The sequence below is a fragment of the Drosophila sulfurigaster genome, chromosome 3 (genome assembly GCF_023558435.1).
Source record: "Drosophila sulfurigaster albostrigata strain 15112-1811.04 chromosome 3, ASM2355843v2, whole genome shotgun sequence".
Lineage (NCBI taxonomy): Eukaryota > Metazoa > Arthropoda > Insecta > Diptera > Drosophilidae > Drosophila > Drosophila sulfurigaster.
This window is the reverse complement of record NC_084883.1, coordinates 49,461,390-49,482,391: the sequence shown is the minus strand read 5'-3', so window position 1 is coordinate 49,482,391 and position 21,002 is coordinate 49,461,390. Positions and strand designations below refer to the sequence as shown.

At 37.0% G+C, this 21,002-nt stretch overlaps 4 protein-coding genes across 12 annotated transcripts in view; 1 reads left to right on the top strand and 3 right to left on the bottom strand.

Moving 5' to 3' along the window:
* The window catches only part of LOC133840938 (supervillin), a 174,897-nt gene that overhangs the window by 126,261 nt on the left and 27,634 nt on the right, over positions 1–21,002 (top strand). The gene's annotated exons all lie outside the window — the stretch shown is intronic.
* LOC133842574 (angiopoietin-2-like) lies at positions 6,895–8,005 on the bottom strand. Its single transcript, XM_062275729.1, has 2 exons — positions 7,841–8,005; positions 6,895–7,780 (listed from the first exon to the last, which is right to left on the bottom strand). Exons 1-2 carry the CDS (start codon positions 7,865–7,867, stop codon positions 6,896–6,898), a joined length of 912 nt encoding a protein of 303 aa, XP_062131713.1. The 5' UTR covers positions 7,868–8,005; the 3' UTR covers position 6,895.
* Positions 12,085–13,080, bottom strand: LOC133844404 (uncharacterized). The gene is made up of 2 exons (XM_062278362.1): positions 12,645–13,080; positions 12,085–12,588 (listed from the first exon to the last, which is right to left on the bottom strand). Exons 1-2 carry the CDS (start codon positions 13,029–13,031, stop codon positions 12,229–12,231), a joined length of 747 nt encoding a protein of 248 aa, XP_062134346.1. The 5' UTR covers positions 13,032–13,080; the 3' UTR covers positions 12,085–12,228.
* LOC133843718 (probable cytochrome P450 4d20) lies at positions 16,009–19,385 on the bottom strand. The gene is made up of 5 exons (XM_062277372.1): positions 19,112–19,385; positions 18,671–19,057; positions 18,527–18,596; positions 16,989–17,185; positions 16,009–16,913 (listed from the first exon to the last, which is right to left on the bottom strand). The coding sequence occupies exons 1-5, from the start codon at positions 19,272–19,274 to the stop codon at positions 16,210–16,212; spliced, it is 1,521 nt and encodes a 506-aa protein (XP_062133356.1). The 5' UTR covers positions 19,275–19,385; the 3' UTR covers positions 16,009–16,209.

The following is a 21,002-nucleotide window of genomic DNA, read 5'->3' as shown; positions in this document are numbered from 1 at the left end:
TTGTCGTTGTTGTTGTCGCTGGCTTAAAGGTTTTGCAGTCGCTGGCTTTAAAGTTTGGCAGTCGCTAGGTCTGCGTCTGTAATAGAGCAAACACCCTGTAGTTTTATTTTGTTTTGACGAAGGGGCGTTGCTTTATAATTTTATCAATTGCGAAATTTATGATGTCTTCCGATGCGGAATTTCCCTTTCAATATGAACTTTCTGGTATGCGGAACCAAACAATGGAAAGTTCCATAAAATGTTTTCAGGAATTGGCGAATTTAATTATTTTATGGTTGTTATTGACTGATTAATATTACGATACACAACATGTATGATAAGCAGCAGAGTTTAATCTGATTATAGGGTATTTCGTAGCACATATTAATAACTTTTGTTATGCTTGTGCATTTTGACAGCTGTGTGATAAGTTTTGCATTTGCTTTGTATGTGTGAAGTGACTTGGGGTGCTTCTGTTTCAATCGTTGCGATCGTTGGCAACTCTATTTGGCCATTTGGGTCTATTTGTTCACCTGCTTAATTAAGAGGCCCCCCACTTGATGGCTTTTGGGCTCAAGGTCTGCGCGTAGTTTGAAAAACTGGGCCAACATTTGCATAGTCTGATCTGAGATGGTGATAATGATGATGTTGATGATGATGATCGACAGAGTTGCCAGCGCCAATTAATCAATCAAATTGATTCAAATCAAATTCTCATTATGCATCTTGTACATTAAAATAACAATCACTTCAATTGTTATTATTATCGGATTTCGCTTTAGACCGCACTTCTCTTCAGCTAACCCATTAATTGTCCATTTCGTAATACTTTTATACCTGAGATTTTTTTTCTTTTTATATCGCGAATTTATTCCAAGTTTCATGTGCGTGGCTAATGAATAAACAAAAGCAAAACGAATCAACAAAGTAATAGCAACAACAAAAACCAAAAAAAATCAAAGCAAACCACAGAAATGCCTTTCGTTTTCAATGAATTTGCATAATTTGCTTGTGATCTGTCGGAACTCTTGGATCTGGAATTTCTTATGGCGAGAAATTAGTCGAAAGAAATGAAAGAAACGCACCATAAAAATGTGGTTATTGATTTATGGTCGCCTTGCTACTTATAGAGAGTATTAGATAATGCATTGATTTGAAAACGAAACGATTGTCCATAAATAGACAGTAAAATGTTTCTTATCTAGACGTAAAATCCCCCCTGATAACACTAAAATTCATTCATTGAAGAGAGCAGAGCAATCGCATCCAAGATCAATTCAAATGCACTCAAAAAACACCCACACTTAGACCTAGATTCATAGTCGAGTATTCGGTATCATATAGAAGGCGACATGTCTGCTCACGTCTGCGGGGAAAACGTGAGCTCCAACGCTAATGAGCCAAACCAACACACAAGAGATAGATAAACCCAAACACAAACACAGACAAACACAAATTCAAAATACAAAACAAAGATTATACCGAATAGTGAAAAGTTCTACGGGTTAATCACCTAATGTGAGCTCTACCATACCCATTTATATACTATACGATTATACTATACGACACTTGAGGGAATTGAGCTGCGACGCACCCAGTTAACATTTTTAAATACCCTACACTAGAGATTATACCGCACAGTACTCTATAGTGTTATATACTGTGTATATCATGGCATTATCTCGATCGACTCAATATGCAGAAAGTCAACGCAGCCAAGCAGAAAAAGCAAAAAGCAAAAAGCACTGAGAACAGAGTTATCGAAAGCTTTGCGGTAAATAGGAAAATTACTATGCGATTTTAGATCTACATGCTAGAAATTGTAAAAGTGAAGTAGCTACCACTCATTGAGGTCGCTAACTTATCGGGTTTGACAGAACAAAGAACTATAAATTATGTATCGAGTGAGAGTTATGTGTAGACTTGTATTAAAGTGTTTAATTTCCTATTGGCTTTCTATCTATAACTTCTCGTACAACCACTTCACCTAACACCTTTGTTATTATGCTTAACCAATTAGAATTGTTTATAAGTACTTCCTATTGCTTAGATAGTTTGAATTAATATTACACATATTTCTACTTATAATATTAGCATTCGAAGTCATACTTCTAGCATAATATTACTGACAATTCCACTTCTTTGCTTGGTACTTCAAGTATTTTATTTTTCAACGATATTTATGAACTTTTAATAATTTCATAAATTTGAGATCGTTATCACTATACAATATTTTATTAATTTTTAGTAATATTACTTAACTTATTAACTTTGAGATCATAATCATTATATTTGGGTATATACAATATTTTTCTAAATAAATAAAAGTTGTATTTTAAACAATAAAGAATTCGGGATTTGTTTGTGATTTTTATATGAAATTATATCTGTGAAAATGTTATCCATAAAAGTCGAAATACATATAGTTATTTCATTGCTAGTACGACTATGATGTAGGCTTATACTTTATTTACATTTATTTGGGATGGGTTTGTTATTTTGATATAAAATAATATCTACAATAACTTTATGCACAGAAGATGAAATATATTTATTTCATTACTATATTATTACAAGTTCTACTATTATGTAAAGTTATACTTTTGTTATTTTTACTAACTTCTACTCTTTGACTTCAACAGCGACTTCTTTAACCACTTCTACTTTTAGAACTACTTTTACTCTTTTCGTAACCGCAATTATCTTAGTCATTCGACTCGACTTTGCACGTTGTGCGTGAGTTCCCTTCTTTTCTTCTTCTTTTCCTTTCCTTATTGGTTATCATTTGCATAATTAATACCTTGGTGAACATATTTCTCCACTGTAAGTGTATTAAAAGTTCGTTGCGTTTGCTGCTCGCATGGATTGGCATTTGTGACCCCGCTTGTCTCGTAATTGAATTGCCCCGACCGAAGCGAGAGAGTGAGCTAGGCGATGTCTCTGTCTCTTTCTTGCTGCGTGACTGCGACTGATCGCTGCTGGCACAAAGAAGCTTCTCTCAGATGTGAATGCGATGCGATGCGATGTGATGCGATGATGAATTATCAACGCTTTTAGTGCAGCAGTCGCTGCTCATTTGTGAGTTTCGAGATGAACCGAACAATTCCATTAAAGGCGAATGCTTATGGGCTGTGCTCGCTTTCATGTCGAGAGATGCAAATGCTGCACGATGCTCGTTGCACTCTCTCGGATTATGTACACAAAAGGCGAAACTGAGAAAACGTGAAAAATTTCGAAGCCAGCGATCCATAAATTATGTTTTCTGCCCCCCTCCACCGAACTCAAGTCGTATGCATTGGGGCATAAAGTTAAGTTCGTTCTGTTCTGGCTGAGATTTCTGGTCAGCTATAAATACATTCATTTATTGGGGAGAAATAACTTTGTCTAGAAACAAATGAAGTTGTTTGCATTACGATTTCCCATTTCGGGTTCTGCTCTGCTCTGTTTTCCTATTCCCATTATTAAGTTGTTCAAAATACTATTACACAATCTTAGGCCATAGTACGTTGACTCTTTTTTTTTTTGTCGATGGTTTGTTTGTTATGCTCCACAACTCTTTCTCTTCCTTTGTCTGTTGTTGACTGTTTACCTGTTCACGATTTGCACAGCTGTTTTTGTTGGCATTTAGAGTTTTGTTTCCCGTTTAAAGTGAACTTATTCTATGCTGCAATCCATTACGAACACATTTACTTTCGAAACTCAATTAACTAGCACTTATTTATAGCCCTACACAAAAAATAAACTCTAATCCAATTAGAAGCAGTTAGCTCTCGAAATTCTGAATTTTGTAAGCTTGTCATTTGTTTATTGTTTTTTGCAGCTACAGAACTATAAACAATTCATGTGAATTGCAAACATGTGCAGGAAATGTTGTTGAAATATCAAATTAGTTTATCAGTAGTGCGCATTTAATTACTTTTAAATGAGAATTAATTGCAAACAGTTGAGTTTGGGTGAACGAATTACGCTCTAAGTGGTTTTAGAGCAACTGCTAAGCACAACAGCTGGCAGGTTTAGAGCAATTGCTAAGCACAACAGCTGGCAGTTTGAGTAGCACTGATCCCAATTCAAACGTTGTTCTACAGTTGCTGAAGCATTGCATGATCTTGCAGTTTGAGCAGCGTTCGCAAGCGAAAGTGAGGTTTGAGAGGCACTGACTCGGCCAGACTAGACATTTTGTGAGTCATTGCATCCTTTTATGCCTGCTTATGGGGTTTGACCATAATTTAGTGCTTTGTGGGCAATTTATTCAGCATTTGCTAGACATTTATGGCGTCGTCGTCGTTTTGTGGCCAACAATTTGAGTCATCAGTTGGCTTATTGTAGAGAATGCGGCCCCCCCCGAGGCGGAAACAGTTGACACTGACATTGCAAAATGAGTTGTAAATGAGTCGAGTGGCGTCTCGCGCTGTGTCAACAAACTTGCGACACAGGATAATGTTAATTTCGAGTGAAGTCTGAACTAGACTTGTGTCTGTCTGTCGAAATAAAAGTCAGTCAAAATGTTGACAACTCATTAGCAGCACAAGGAATCAGGATAAGAGAGACTCGACTATAGAACCCAGAATCCAGCATCCAAGCTGGCTTTTTGGTACAATGAACTTTTCGGACACAAAATGTTGTTGGCCCCGCCGTCTGGCCAAGAATTATTTAAGCCCAGCTACTTCGTTGCCGCTGCACGTTGTCTGACAACGGCTCATAAATCTGCAGCTGTTCCCAGTTGTGGAGTACGATGAAGAGGGAGGAGGGGAGTGGAGTGGGGAGGCAAATCAACTGCTTCAATCCCTCGCAGCGAATGCAAAAGCGTAGAAATATTCCAAAGTTCGCTGTCAGTTTTGCAAGCTCTCTTTGTTGGCTTGGCTCCTTTGTCTTGGCTCCGTCATAGATATCATCATTGGGCATTTATTATTGCCAGGCACTGTCTGCCGCCCTTCCTTCCGCCTTTCGCCTTGCCATTGCGCTTTGCTATTGAATTTCCTTTGTGTGTGCGTTGCGTCTTCACTTGATGCAGTATTCAGGCCTTTGGGATTGTGGCATGCCACCGCTGCTTCCTTGTCTTGTGTGTGCATGTGGCTTGCAACTTCTGCAACTTCTACAACTGCTTATCATCTCATCTCGAAGCATCGATGCCACTGTCATTCTCTGGGCGTTCTTCTGACAGTCCGAGTGACAAACAATAAATGTTTAGTTGATATATCGATTCTCTTTCTCTTCTAGCCTCTCCATATCCTAGAATGTTGCTACTGTCGTCTGTCATTCAATCAATTAGACACCTGCTGTTTACCTTTTGTGTGCTCAGATATTAGCATCGCATCGCATCGCGTTGCAACGCTTGACATTTACTTTTTATGGCCAAGTTGCAACTCAACTCGGTAGCACACAATGCTCGCCTCAGATCGAAGTTGATTTAGACAGCAGCTTTGTAGCAACTATGGCGATTGGTATGCGATAGAAATGTCAGCAAAAGTTCGCAGAATTGATAGACAGCTGAATAGTGGCGACTTTAATAGAATTTCTGTTGATCTTACTAAGAAGAAGAACGCTTTGTATTTCCCTTACTTCATTGTAATTTTCTCTAGGCGATATTTTATATGCAATTTTCTATAGTTTGCTTACTTCATTGAGTGATCTGTTTACACTTTTGCTAGAAACGGATTGTTTATCATTATTATTTTTTGCTTAGAGTTTTTCAACTTCTTTTTAGATTACCTATACATTTCTTTCTACGTATTGACAATTGTGACACAGCTCATAATAACATTTATTTCCCTATATCATCAATAAAATGTTATGATTTCTATAGACACTGTGTCTAATGTCTGCACGTTTTGGCATGTATAGTACTAAATAATCTACTAGATAAGTAGAGAATATATATTTTTTTTTAGCATTTCTAAAAAAAACTGTGGTATAGTTTTTTAAAAAAAATTTTTTTTCCTGCAGTATATTAAGGATAGTATATTTTTTTTGCTCGCTTGTCATTGTTGATGATGTTGTCGTTGTAGTAAAAACTAGTTGTACTAGCTGGTTATGTAAACATAAAAACGTTATTGCACTTAGGAGATGCTAAAGCCTAAAATTGACTTTGTAACACTTTACAAATTATTGACTTAATTAAACTACACCTATTACGCTATATGTGGTAGAGGTGGAGAGACATCGATAGCACTATCGATGGACAAGCACTATTGCGGCTATCGAATGTAGTTTTTACAATCGATATTGTATTGTGTTTTGCATTTTTAAAATCACGCGCTGCTATAATACCGTTTTATATAACTACAGTTCTCTATATAAATATTGAGACTACCGCGGATTTTTGAGGAAGGATAAGTATTGGATTTTTTGTAGATATATAAAAAGTATTTCTTTTGATACATTTTTTATTAAGAAAATACGTTTTTTTTTTTTAACACATGAGTCGCAGTGTGACCATAAAAGTTAACACTGAAAATATACATATACTAATGTACGCAAACCCCGTCAAGAAAGTACCGCTTGGTTATACTTCCAAGATTCGGTGTCGCTTTAAACATTACAATTTTATATTGAGCTATGCGTTGGTATTTCAGTTAAAACGAACACTTTTAAATTGATAGATACCCTCACTATTTTGCGTTCTATTCTTACACATCTTTGTATTTCAATAGCATTTACCATGATAAGTATTCAAAAATCATTAACTTCCAAACTTTATTTTTCTGAAAATATTTGTCAGTGATTATAATCGCATTCTTAATTTTTTATCATTTCGGACTGTTTTTTTAAGTACGCGGCTTTAGGAGTTAGTAGCATCATGACTTGTCTGATATATCTGAAACCCCAATAATTGAATTCAAACATATTGCTGTAGAATTAAAAAATAAAATAAATTAGAACAATATATATGAATAGTTTTTTTTTTAAAACCTGCAACTCACCAAAGTTGATGATCACCCTTAAGATCCCACCAGCCCCTTTTTAATTTTGGGCACAGACAGAATTCTTGATTTTCACTAAAACGTATCATATCGCCAGCATTTCCTTTGTAATCACCCAATGACTTTAGCTTGTAGTTTTCATCATTTCCAGCAACAACAAAGTTGTCATATTCAGCAAAATATTCTTTCCAGGCATAGTCCCACATTTGAATTCTGAGAACATGCGGCTGATTGTTTGTTATTATGTGAATGTATTCCAATCCCATCCAAAAATTACCGGAACAGTCTCCAAATCCTTGATAGTATTCAATCAAGGTTCTTTCAAAACTAAATTTTTCGTCACGACGATGCTGAATCAGAATATAACCAAGTTCATCAAATTTATACATCACAACTTTAAAGGGTGGAGTGTTTGGAATGATCAAATATCTTTCCGTAGTTCCGTATGGAGTGTAAATGTGTAAACCATTTTTACATTCCTTAATTTTTTTATTTACATCCGCCAGGTTCTTCAACTCTTCAGAAATCTCAACATGAGAAATATTTTCACCTTCGTAGTCATTGTTGTCAATTGATTTATTTTCTGATTGTTGACCTGTTTGATATTTATTTGTCAGCAAATCTATTGATTGGGCGACAGTATTTTCAATTAAAGCCCAACGATTCGACAAAGCGGCGATAATATCATCCTTCTCTATGATTTTCTGGTTGAGCATATTTATCTGCTCTTTGCAATCAGATAAATTTCGCTGAAGTTCGGCTACATTTTCTTCTTTCATGTGAAGAATCTTTGCAAATGCGTCGACATCAACTGAATGCTCAAGCAATACCTTGACAGCTCTTGAATAGGCAGAATCGCAATGGGATTCCCCAGAATTGCTCTGGAAAATAAATAACACATTAAAACCATCCGAAGAAAATTAAATTGTTTATTTACTAACAGAATCATTATCTGAAGCGTTTTCCATTTTTTTACTTTATTCTTAAGACTTGAAAACGCTTAAAACACTGTACCGGAAGCTTCTAATATGAAATACCTCAGTAAAATTGATATTTGTTATTCGAATAACTATAATAATCTTTCGATTTTTCTCGTATGCTTTGACATGTGTTTCTATGCACTCTCACATTTTAAATAAATATCAGAATATTTAACTCTATGGATATGTAAAAAAAAAAAAAATACATCGATATTTGCTTCAATAAATTTCGGTATTTTAAAATACCTTTAATGTATATTCGCTTCTGTATCTTGGGCATATTTCGGTATTTTAAAATACTTTTAAAATATATTAACTTCAGTATTTACTCTTTAGCATCACCATATTTCGGTATTTTAAAATACTGTTAATATATTCGCTTCAGTATCTTCATCATTTTTCGGTATTCTAAACTACGTTAACTATTCGCTGCAGTCTATTGATCATGTTTTGGTATTTTAAAATACTGCGTCTTAAGTCTACTGTTTAATGTTAGAGTGTATTCATCTGCTCAAATAGATGTTTACTTTTTTCCACTAATTGCTGATTGCTAGATATCTCAGCACACTCATCACATTTCATAATAACATGCTTCTCCCAAGCTATTGTCCATCTCTAGCTATGCAAAGATAGCTACTTTTTAACTATAACAAACTAGTTCTAATACTCAACTCGAGCATCAACTAGCTAGCTTGGTTGATTATTAAACAGATTCGCTGTTGATTTGCTATGATTCTGGGAGATTGCTGATAATAATGACGCCGCTGTGGCTGCCACCCAGGAGGTGAGCTGGTGGACACGCCTCGTAAGAATTACACAGGAAACACAAATTGCCAGAGGGGCGAGAGAAAACGGGGACTAAACACGCCACAAGATTGGATGGATGCTGTATAAACATGGAATCTGTGAGCAAGAGTGTAACTACGAGTTAACGTAATTGCCTTACATACAAGTATTTGCCTGCCTCACTAGTTGGCTGGCTGGCTGGCTGGTTGCAACTTCCTTTGGTGATCAGCATCCCCGTCAGCATAAGAAACTTGTCTGCCTCACATGGTTAATCGATTATTAATGACTTTGTCGCAATTAAGTAACAAACAAAGCTCAAATCGCTTCATCACACATACAGAGGCATCCAAACATGGCCAGGAGGCAGCAACAAGTAAAAGTTGCCACCAAGGCTAAGAAAGAGGCTGCAAGTTGCAAGTGCTTGGCAAAAGTTATTCCAAAAAAAAAAAAAACGAAAAGCCAAGAAAAATCCACATGCAAACACACAACACGCCTTAAAATGTGAAAATGCGAATGACCTGAATACACAGACGTGACACACACACACATAGATACAGAGACACTGCCACACACGCATTGAAACTGATAGCACGGGGCGCATGCGCAACACGCAGCCAATATGTGGCAAAGGGAGCGGAGGGGGCAACCAAATGCCTTAAAAGGCAACAACGCCGACGATTTCCTTTTCTGCGCATTTCGTTGTTGTTGCTGACAAACTAGTTTTACGTACAGTTTCAGCTTTTGTTTTTTACTTTTTGGGGACATCGACGTCAACGTCGCGACGTTTCAACATTTTGTTGCACTTGCAGCTCCACACACACTCACACAGTCTAGTAATTTTAATTTATTTATGCAAAGCAGTCAGAGTTGACTTGAAACTCGTATTTATTTACTACGTTTTTTTTTGTGTAGTTGTCGTTTTTTCGCTTTATTAACACAAATTTTTCCAATTCTTTTATTTTTCGGCATTAAAAATGAAAAGTTTTTTGTGTGTGTGTGTCTCTAAACTTGTTTGGCTTCAGGATTTCGCAGACATGTTGCATTTGGGGCATGCGGCAAGGCAAGCGCTCAATGAAGCGCGCAAATTGTGCAATGAAGAAGCCAACACTGCAATCTCTCTTTCATCATCTGAGCTTAGATGCTGGCTGTAAATTAGCGTTAAGAATTTTCTCTGCTTGACTGCGATTATGTGCAGCGTTGAGTAATGCCACAATATAAAGGTGTGTTGGTGTCTGTGTGTGTGTGTGTGTGTGTGTGTGTGTGTGGCAAGGCAATTAACTGCAAATGAGCTGCAAAATGAGTGAACAACGACTGTCAATTAAAAGTGGACAACCTTGAAAAGATTCTTAAAAGCGTCTGCTCATCTAACAAGCTCGCTAAGCAGCTGAAGTGAAAGTCTATTGTTGCTAATAAGCATAAGCGATTATCAATCACAGTTGGCAGTTGAATGAAGTGGCATTAAGCAGCAGCTGTGGCATATAGCATGTGCCTTAAATAATACTGAATATGTGAATTCTTAGAATATGTAATACTTAATATTACTCAAAATATATGATGCCAAATTTTATAAGAGGGTTTCCCATCAAAATGGCTCAGAAACTCATTAACATTTTTTTTAAAACACTTGTTATATACATAATATTAATATAACAAAAATATATTTCTCTACACCCCTGTATTTTTTGACTACGATTGGTTTATCAATATTACCAAGTATACATTTCAGTATATTTTAGTATTTTTGGTATATTAATGTAATGTAATAAATTAATATACTAAGATTACAATTCATTATTTTTCGGTATAATAATTGACTAAAGATATTAATATACCAAATATACATTTCGGTATATTTTAGTATTTTTAGGTTTATGGGGTTTCGCTTAAAAATTGCTCACAAACTCAGCATCTTTTTTAAGCACTTTTTTATATTAATATACCAAATATACATTTCGGTATATCTCAGTATTTTTCGACAGCGACTGATCAATATTACTAAATATACATTTCAGCATATTTCAGTATTTTTCGGTATATTAATTGAATGCAATATATTAATATACCAAATTAACATTTTAGTATATTTCAACGAAGATATATTTTGCTTTATTTGCTTTTATTGAGAACTCATAGCGAATATCTCACAGTGAATCACACTCGATTGTAGCTTTCTTACTTCTTTATAAATTAAAAAAGACTTCCACTTTATTATAGCCCGATTGTTATCCATTTTAAGTAAGCTGCACATTTGCTGGCTACACAAACTCATTAATCGATCCAAAAGGGTTTTCACTTCAACGATCGTTAAAGCATTTTTTGATTATCGAAAGACTTTCTTCACACTCTGTCTTTGTTCTCACTCCAATAACAAATTAATGAATACGAAGTGCACTTTTTAGTGATTTCCCAATGTGCGCTCAGTTTATGTTTTTATTAGCTTTTGTTGTTATTAGTCAGCAGCAGCGCAATCATGAATGCGCAATCAATCCCAGCTCTTTTTTTTTGTTGTTTCTTTATAGCAGCTATCTAATTGCCTCGGCTAAAGATATAAGAGACACGTTGTAAACACCTTGCAACGCGTTTTTTTCTCCGTTTCGTTTTCCTTGTTTCTAGGTGCAATTAAGCGGCAAGTGCCACGCCCATAAACCAGACTTGCATTGCAATTGCCGTGACCAATAAAACGCATAGAAATTGACGCAATCGCATACCAAGAATTTAGTTCCACATAAAACTGGGTGCCAGACGGGTTTTTTGTTGTAGTGTTGTGTTGTGTTGAACTGGTCATAAAATGTTGGAGTTGCCACCAAATGCCACTGCCAATTGTGCTAATAAATGAACGACTTGCTTTGGGGGCAACAGGTGCTGCTCGGCACAGGTTTTTCTTTCCCTTTAACCCAACTGAGATCAGAGCCGAAAGCCGCCAAGGCACATAAAAGGCAAACACTTGAGTGCTGTAAAAGGCGAACGTGTTGCAGAGTTGATCTTGATCTCTTCGATTCGATCTTTGTTTATATGGTTTCTGCCTATTTTTCTAGTGACCAAACATGGCAGAATTATAACAAAACATTTTTAGCCATGGCTTCAAGATTGACATCTCGTTAAACAAAAAAAAACCCACTCAAGTTGCTTTCATTGTCAAGGCATCTCGATAATCATGATTAGCAGCGATAATTTCTTAATGCGATTGCGATGGTTGTAGATCATTAATCACAAGCTCTTTTTGTACCAAAGCAGCAGAAAAAAACGGAAGAGCCGCAAGCGATATTTCTAATTGACGCCTTGAGCTTTGGTTTTTTTCCCCCCAGCATACATTCATCAACAGAAACCAAGTGCAATTATTATGAGAGAGTATTTTGCCAAGCCATTGACTAAGATATTACATACGAAACTCAATCTTTTACAAGAGGGTTAAATATTTGGACTTTTGGGGTGACTTTTGGCTGCTGCTTTGTTTACTTTGTCTCTGTTTGGGGTTCACTTTTCGTTTTATTTTAGAAACTCCCTTCGATTTGCTTAGCTTTAAAAGTTAAACAACGAGCCAAAAAAGTTCTTGACTCGTTGTTTTAGTTTAGCAAGTTTAAAAGCTCCTTAAATTGATCCTCCAAGTTGCCTTGGCTCTCGGTGGTTGCCGATTCCGTGCTGGTGGTTGTTGGTGGCTCAGTTGTGGTTGTTGTCGTTGTCGTTGTTGTGGTTGTCGATGTGGAGCTACTCGTGGTTGGAATGGGTTTGGGAAGAATACGTCCATCCAGGCAGCCCTGCAAATAGTTGTAGTTCCTGGCCGTGGACTCGACGTAGCTGCGTTCGGCTTTGTTCACACATTGCTCATGGTGCAAGTCAATGAGGCGATAGCGTTCCTGCAACACGTGCGAAGACTCCGTGGCATTGCCCGAGATGCTGTACGTGGCAATGGTGTTGTTAGAACCCTATTGAAGAATTGTAAATTTTGTGAAATGAACCGAATAATAAAGCGTGGACTTACATGACTCGCATGACAATTAAAGGAGTCGAGAGTGCCGTTGGTTTTGACGCAGCGACTCAAAGCGTTGCATACGAGTTCAGCTGACTTTTCGATCATTCGCCGAGTGGGCAAAAAGTCCAAGTCGATGCCACGTCGCGATTCTTCTGCCTTCTTCAGGCATCCGCTGTAGGCGCCGCTGTATTGCTCGGCAATCAGATTCGATTCACCAATGTAGCCGGCAAAGCAGTTCACCGATGTCTTGGGATCACGACGTGTCACTCGCGAGTTGAAGAAGAGCTGGGTGAGACCATCCTGGGTGGGCAGACCGATATAAGGCGGCAATGGACGACTGATTGCCTCGGCTGAGATGGCCAAGAGTAGAGCAAAGAATAGACTAATTAGCGACATCTTCAAAGTGGTTACTTGAACGTTTCAAATGCTTTTGGCGCAGTGCGTCTGTCTTGGCCAGCATTTATATGCAGATGGCACCGATCATGCTGCTGATGATGATGCTGATAAGCAGCGCTTATCAACTTTGCAAATTTTATAGAAAGATAAATATCGCGAGCAACTTGTTGTTTATTTGAACACATGTTTGATGATGATACGCAACTCTCTTTAAACTTAGCAAATGAAATCTGAATAGAACTGAGAGCTGCGAATACAACTCACATCCACAGGAAGTACACAATAATTGCACTTTTATTCACCATTTATTGCAATGACAAATAATAGATCACCCACTCCGAATAGAGGCAGCGATATTTGCCTTCGGATTATAGAGATAAAACTAAAGTTTACGATCGCAGTGCGCAAACATACAGAGGGAGCTAGAGACCCACTTACTATGTGGGATGACGCCCAATCTGGGCAAATATTGATACACTGACTCAGTTTGATCTAATTCTCAGTAACTGCAATGCAAAGACTTTAAAATATTATAAAGGAAATTACAATAAGCTGTACTTTCCCGCCAAACATAATAAATATCATCACAGATGCCATTTATTAAACACTTCGCTTATCACATTTTATGACATTCATTTTCGGGAAATCCTTAACATTCCTAAAGCGAGCAAATAATGCAGCTTTAAATGTTACAAAGTGAGATAAAGATACTTAACTTCTGGATGCTTAGCTTATAGTTTCTCCGTCCAAAGCAAATATTTAATGTCTGAATTTGTTTACTATACTACGAGGGTGGGCTGATAAATAGTCGGCCTAACAAAGAAAAAATTTTTTTAAAAATTCGTAAATATTTTATTCGATTAGTGTTTTCTATTAGCTGATTACTGTGAAAGTTTCATGCGGTTTTATCAACACCAGTAATTTTGGCGGGACTTTTAGCGCATTCACTTTTGCATTGTCGTCAACATGAATAAAATCGAATATCGTGCTATCATAAGATTTCTGTTTTTAAAAGAGAAATCCAACGACGATATTAAAAATGAGTTAGACAAAGTTTATAAGGATTCAGCTCCATCGTTTTCAACAATAAAATATTGGACTGCTGAATTTAAACGCTGGCGGACAAGCATTTTTGACGATGATCCCGGGTCGTCCTAGAGAGGTGACAACACCAGAAATTGTGGATAAAGTTCATGGAATGATATTGGATGATCGCCGAATCAAGCTGCGAGAGATTGCAAATGCTCTAAACATTTCTCGGGAACGCGTTGGAAACATTTTACACGAATTTTTACACATGAGAAAGCTTTCGTCAAGATGGGTGCCGCGATTGCTCACAATGGAAAATAAGCGCAACCGCTTGCACATTGCGAAGGAGAGTTTGGCATTGCTTAACGCAAACAAACACCAATTTTTTCGTCGTTTTGTGACTGTTGACGAAACCTGGATTAATCACCATACACCAGAGAGTAAGGAACAGTCAAAGCAATGGATTTCAACTGGAGAAACGGCACCAAAAAAAGGCAAAGATCGGTTTGTCGGCCAACAAGGTGATGGCAACGGTTTTCTGGGATGCCCGAGGTGTAATTCATGTGGATTATCTGGAAAAAGGCAGAAAAATTACGGGAGAATACTATTCCAATCTCTTGGGACGATTTGATTCGGAGCTGAAGAAAATAGCCGCACATGGCGAAGAAAAAAGTTTTGTTTCACCAGGACAATGCTCCCGCTCACAAGAGCGTTGTCGCCATGTCGAAATTGTGTGAATTGCACTACGAAATTCTACCCCATCCACCCTATTCTCCAGACTTAGCACCCTGTGACTATTATTTATTTCCAAACTTAAAAAAATGGCTTGGGGGTAAGAAATTTCATTCAAATGAACAGGTAATCTGTGAAACAAACGCCTATTTTGAGGACCTGGACAAATCCTATTTTATGGAAGGTATTGGGAAACTGGAGGATCGGTGGTCCAAGTGCATACGTGTAAAAAGAGATTATGTTGAGAAATAAAAAAGCAAAATTAAAAAAAAAAAACGTATTTTCTTTGTAAGGCCGACTATTTATCAGCCCACCCTCGTAAGTAGTAGTAGAAACTTTCGTTGCTTTGCCTTTACTATTTTTAGGCAGTCATGAAAGAACAGTACGTAAATCTTTCACATTTATTGTTATTGCAAATAGAAATGCTTTGCGTTGGCTTTGCAGTTAGTCATAAAGGGGTGTGTTGTACTCAATAAAATGTGTTAAAGATATTTAGTAACCCAATAAAATATGGCTTTTTAATAGGTGTATTGTAAAGTCTCTGTTATTAAAAATCAACAACATAGTTTAGAATCTATTAAAAATGAGTTTAGACTTTTATCTTTAATAAACAATTGTCTTGGAAGTTGTTCAGCAAATATTAATAAAATATAAACATTTAAAACTTTTTTCCTACAGCAAAAGTTTGTAAGACGAAGAAAAAGTAATTTCCGACCGTAAAGTATATAAATTCTTGATCAGCGTTGACAACTGAGACAATATAGCCATGTCCATCTGTCTGTCTGTCCGTCCGTCTGTATAAACACGTAGATCTCAGTGACTATAAAAGAAAGATACGCAATTTTCTTGGACAGCATTTGTTATGTTTGCAAGCAGATCAAGTTTGTTTCAAATTTTGCTACGCCCACTTCCAAAACGAAAATTATCCAATAACAAGTACATATAATTTTGAAGCCAGAGTCGCGAATTTTAGAGTAGACAATAATTACTATAGTATGTGATTGCGATCGGATAAAAAATTCAGCAAATTATTCTGTAAAGCAAATTACGGCTACTGCTAATGCTTTGCCTGACCATCTGGTATATTTTGATATGGTATATTTGAAAAGTAGTTCTTCATCGATATACCAAACATACCCTTCGGTTAATTTTTAGAATATTTGTGGTATAGTATTATATCATTATTTTAAGAATAATACCGCTTTGTTTTGTTTTTATTCAAAATGAGTAGCGGGTATACCCAGTGCACTCGACTGTAGCTTTCTTTCTTGTTTGTTAGGTCGAAAATCGTTTATTTAATTTACAAACTATGTTTATTAACTACCTATAAATATCACAAGTAATCCCAGGGAAACCACAACCTTTAACTAGATGCTAGTCACTTCTTGCATTCTCTTATCGATAATCAAAATTGTATCTAAGTTCGCGGCTTCAATGCCACACACATGCCTGTTGAGGAGCGTAGAATAAAGTTCATCATAGGTTTGAGATCAGGTCCCTTGGGCAACAGTTCGTAGTATCTCAATATTTTGCTAATCAGCGCCTTCATCTCGAGCATGGCAAACTTCTGGCCAATGCAATTCTTTGGACCCGCACTAAAAGGCAAATAAGTGAACGTTTGTCGCTCCTCGTTGTCGTCGAGGAAACGTTCCGGCTTGAAGCTGAACGGATCGGGAAAGTGTCGCGGATCACGATGGGCAAAGTAGAAGACCAAATAGATGCTGGTGTGTGCGGGAATTGTCTGATCGCCAATCTGCAGATCTTTGCTGGTGTATCGGCCAATCGCTGGCACTGGCGGATACAAACGCATCGTCTCCTTGATCACACACTCCAGATACTTGAGCTGTTGCAATTGTGTCTGAGTCACCGGCTTCGTTCGATCGTTGCCCAGCACCTGCTGCAACTCGGCATAGAGCTTGGCCTGCACAGCGGGATGCCGGGCGATGGAGTAGAGAGCATGCGAGACGCCACTGCTGGTGGTATCGTCGCCCTCGAACATGAACGTATCGACCTCCTCACGTATGTCGGCATCGCTCAGCGGGCTGCCTTCGATGGAGGCTTGCAGCAGAATGTCCAGCAGTGCCATCTGCGATTTGCTGCCAATCTCTGCATCCCCCAGACCTGGAATAGAAATAGAGTTGGCAAATGTATTTCAAACTGTTGTTGCTTGGTTTCCGCAATGTGAGCTCAGCTTACTCAATGGCCGGTAGCTGCCGTCGGCGAGAGCACGCTCCACGGTCGAGCGTCGCTCTCGGATGACCTTGTCGGTGAAGTCGTGCATGATGCGTATATCGCTCACCAGCTTGCGGTGCAGCAGCGGGGCGGTGAGGCGGAAGAGCCACTCGTAGCGCTGCGAGAACTTCAGCATGCGGTCCGGCTGAATGTAGACAACGCTGATAGAAAGAGAGAGAGAAAGAGAGGGAAGCAAGTTAGAGGCAAGTTAGGCAAGCAAAGAAAGTTACAGTCGAGTGCAAAACGACTTTGAGCACGAATATAGTATTGCGTAATTAGAGACTAGTAATAGGATTTGACGAAATTTTAATTAATTCAATTAATATAAACTTCAATTAACGACTTTAGAGCTCCATATTAAAGACTAGTTATGGAAATTAATTAAATTTAAATTTCAATTAATATAAATTTCATTAGACAAACGCACTTAAACTTCCATACTTAAAGACTAGCTACAGAAATGGATAAAATAACGTTGAAATGAATACAAACTTCTTTAGATAAGCGCCATTAAGTGTACGAATATAATTGTTATAGAAATAAATTAAATAATATTTAAATGAATTCAAAGTTTCTTGCTAATCGCTATGAAATTTATGAATATATAAAATATTTAAATGAATTTGAAGTTCATTAGATTGCCGTTTAATGTTAATCCCCAATTATCAATTATTATCATATTCTAAAACCTATCTCAACTATTTAGATGATATTTTCAAGTTAAACAACTTACTCAACTATACTTAAATTACTTCAAAATTCATTAGCCAATCGCTCTGAGGTTTTTAGAAGGCAGTCAGTAAACATTTACTAATCTGGTTCTACAATTTTATTTAGTATAGTATTCTAAACAATGCAATTTATGTCGTCTCAAGTATTATAATCATATTTGCAGCAATTTGTTCAAATCATACTTTTATTACTTAAAACTTTATTACCCCATTACTCTGAAATTTGTAGAAATCACTTAGTAAACATTTATCAATAGGTATTCCACATTTAAAGATGAATTCTATTCTAAAAAATTTTATTATTATATATTTCATACTCTAAGTGTTGCGTGCAAATCAAAGTAACTTGCTATTAAATTTGTAGAAATCACGCAGTAAAGTTATTTGCAATATTTATTACCAATTTAAAGATTAATCCTAAAAATACGCTTGAAAATAGATTATAGTACTTTCTTAAGCAATGTGTTTCCCGCATTGAAGTATGCTCGCCAAATTTTGTAGCTTTAGCTTTCCTCATATCAGAGATCTACGCATTCGAGTAAGCGGACAGACAGACAGACGGATGTAGAATATATTGCAACATTTTGCTTGCAATAAGCTTGAACTTGTATACAATGTAATAAATGTTGTGCGCTGCTTTCGACTGACTAATTACTGTATGCAGTTGTTAAATAGCTCAACCAGCTGACCTTGTACCCCTGTTTTTTACAACACTTTAGAGTCTAAAGTTTAGTCCCCACACAAACTGCGATGTAGAAAGAAAGTTCTTACCTCTTGAGTGCTTTGATGTAGGGAAAGTCTGGATCGCTTTGAGCATTCACTTGCACACCCATTGCAGTCTCTGCATTGAATTGGGAAATACAGACAAATGATATTTTTAAATGTACGCATTTTGCAATCTCTGTAATCTCTCACCTGTGATAACATCGAGCGCAGCGAGTGACACATATTTCAACATGTCCACAACATGCTCACCATCCGCAAAAGGTTGCAGCTTCTCAACAAGAACTCCGCTCTGTTTATCCATAATCTCGATGTAGTGTTCGAGGATCTTAAAGTGAAAGGCATTGGTGAAGATCTTACGACGCGTGTGCCACTTTCGGCCCACACTCAAGAGGAGGCCATCGCTGAGAAAGGGACGCAGGAATTGATACAGTTGTCCCTTCTCCAGCAACGTGGTGCTGCTGAGTATGGCCTCAAAGTGCTGAAGATCCATGGTGTAGACCAGCGATTCATTTAAGATCCACATGCGAAATGTTTTGCCATATTTCGCAAAACAAGCGTCAACATAATCAATGAGATCTGGAGGAGGAAGGAGAAGAATGAAATCCGCAAATACTTTATTCCCAGTCTTACTCTCCGCTCCTAGATGCAACGCCTCAAGGCCGCAGCCCAGAACAGGCAACGAGGTGGGACCCGTAATGCCTGATTTCGCTAGTGCCGCATAGCTGTGACGCTTGCGTGCAAAGTCCCAGATCAGCAGCAAGATCACAGCGCCAACTAGCAAGGTCAGCCACATGTTCTGTTAATGTTGGAGGCAACTCAACTCGTCAGTGTTTAGTTTTATTTTCGCGTTGTTGACGCCGTCGCGTTTGTTGATCAACTGCGCTATCAGCAACGTTTGGGGCCGCTGGTCAGCTAAAAGCTACAGTTGAGCGCATTTTAAGTTTTTGTTTTCTGATATTTAGAATTAATATCAACTGAAACTGGTTTTTTGTTTTGTTATGTAGTTGCCTATTTTATACAGTAATAATGTGTTGTCTCGTACAATTTTAGTTTGAGTGTTGCAACTTTTGTCGCTTCAATTGCCAGCCGATTAAAACGCGATTCGCATTCAACACTCTCAGTATCAAATTCAATGATTAAAACGCCGCTCAATTTTAAATTCGTTTTGAGTTGTTTTTCGTTTTGTGTTTTGTGCGTCGCTGTGAGTGAGGAGTGGCATTTAATTAGACGCCACTGTAGTTTATAGGTTTACCTATATTATATGTTCTTGAACCAATTTTCAATTCTAATGAGTGAGTCACAGTGCATGCAATTGATTTTGTAAAATTCATGAACTTTTCAACTCATTAATATTTCAAGTGCAATGAACCCAGTTTATTTATTGATTTTTGTAGAAAAGAAATTGTGACAGTCACATCTATTCCACGTGTAGAAATTTCTTTAATGGAAATCTATTTTCGCTTTGTCCTTGACTTATAATAGTTTTATATATTTCGGTGCACTTAATTTGTGTCTTAGTGCCTGACACCATTGTGTACAATATTTTCTTTTAGAGAGACTTTATTCTCTACTTTATTGCGTGCTCAGAGTAAAACGTTCTATTCTATTTCGTTGCATTCCCTTAGTTATCCAAGTCTATGCAATTAAGCAAAGCTGTTATTATGGATTTTATTGATGTTTTTATGACTTTAAAACGAACACTAATTTCTTCCTGACTAACAACAAACATTTCTGGGATATTTTGAGTATTTTTTAGTTGCTTAAAGTTCCCCATTTAAAAGGCATAAAATAAAATGTAATTGGCATTCAAATACTTTTAATGAGTTGCCTTTAACTACCTCACAATAGTTGTTCATAAAAAGAGAAGTAAAAATTATAAACTCTGACTCTTCAATATAATGCTTGTTGCATATTCTTATTTTTAAAACAAGTCGGAAAACTATAGTCAAGTGTGCTCGACTAAGAGATACCAGCAGAAGAAGGAAAGAAACTTTAACTGACAATGGTATATTTTCTGGTATATTTCTGACCTCCATGGTATATTTCTAATGTAATACTTTAATGATATACCAAATATGACATTTGATATATTTTAGAATTTATGCGGAATAATATTTGGGATATTTGTAGAATAATGCCACACTGTTTTGCTTTTATTGTCAGTTAAAGTTTCTTTCCTTCTTCTGTTTCTGTTTCCTGCTGGCACAAAGATGGAATACCCTTCTACTCTATAAAGATTAGGTATAAAATAAACTCTTGATTTAGCACTATTCATTTGACACTCTCTTAACTCACAATATGTTTGCCACTTCTTAAAACTTTATATTATATAAAATGTAATTAGTATTCAAAAAGATTTAATGAGGTGCTGTAGACTAGCTCAAAATACTTGTTCATAAAAAGAGAACCCGGTATAAATGAGAAACTGCGTCTCTTCAAAACTCAGCTTACTACATATTCTTATTTCGAAAAAATGAACTATCCATTTGACACTCTCTTAGCTCAGACTATGTTTGCCACT

Bases quoted from the DNA above. Each gene is read 5' to 3' on its own strand.
- LOC133842574 (XM_062275729.1), bottom strand. From the start codon at position 7,867: ATGGAAAACGCTTCAGATAATGATTCT. The intron at 7,781-7,840 runs GTTAGTAAATAA...TTTATTTTCCAG, and splicing joins ACGCTTCAGATAATGATTCT to AGCAATTCTGGGGAATCCCA.
- LOC133844404 (XM_062278362.1), bottom strand. From the start codon at position 13,031: ATGTCGCTAATTAGTCTATTCTTTGCTCTACTCTTGGCCATCTCAGCC. The intron at 12,589-12,644 runs GTAAGTCCACGC...ATTCTTCAATAG, and splicing joins TTAATTGTCATGCGAGTCAT to GGTTCTAACAACACCATTGC.
- LOC133843718 (XM_062277372.1), bottom strand. From the start codon at position 19,274: ATGTGGCTGACCTTGCTAGTTGGCGCTGTGATCTTGCTGCTGATCTGG. The intron at 19,058-19,111 runs GTAAGACTGGGA...TTCCTCCTCCAG, and splicing joins GTTGCATCTAGGAGCGGAGA to ATCTCATTGATTATGTTGAC. The intron at 18,597-18,670 runs GTGAGAGATTAC...AATTCAATGCAG, and splicing joins TGCGCTCGATGTTATCACAG to AGACTGCAATGGGTGTGCAA.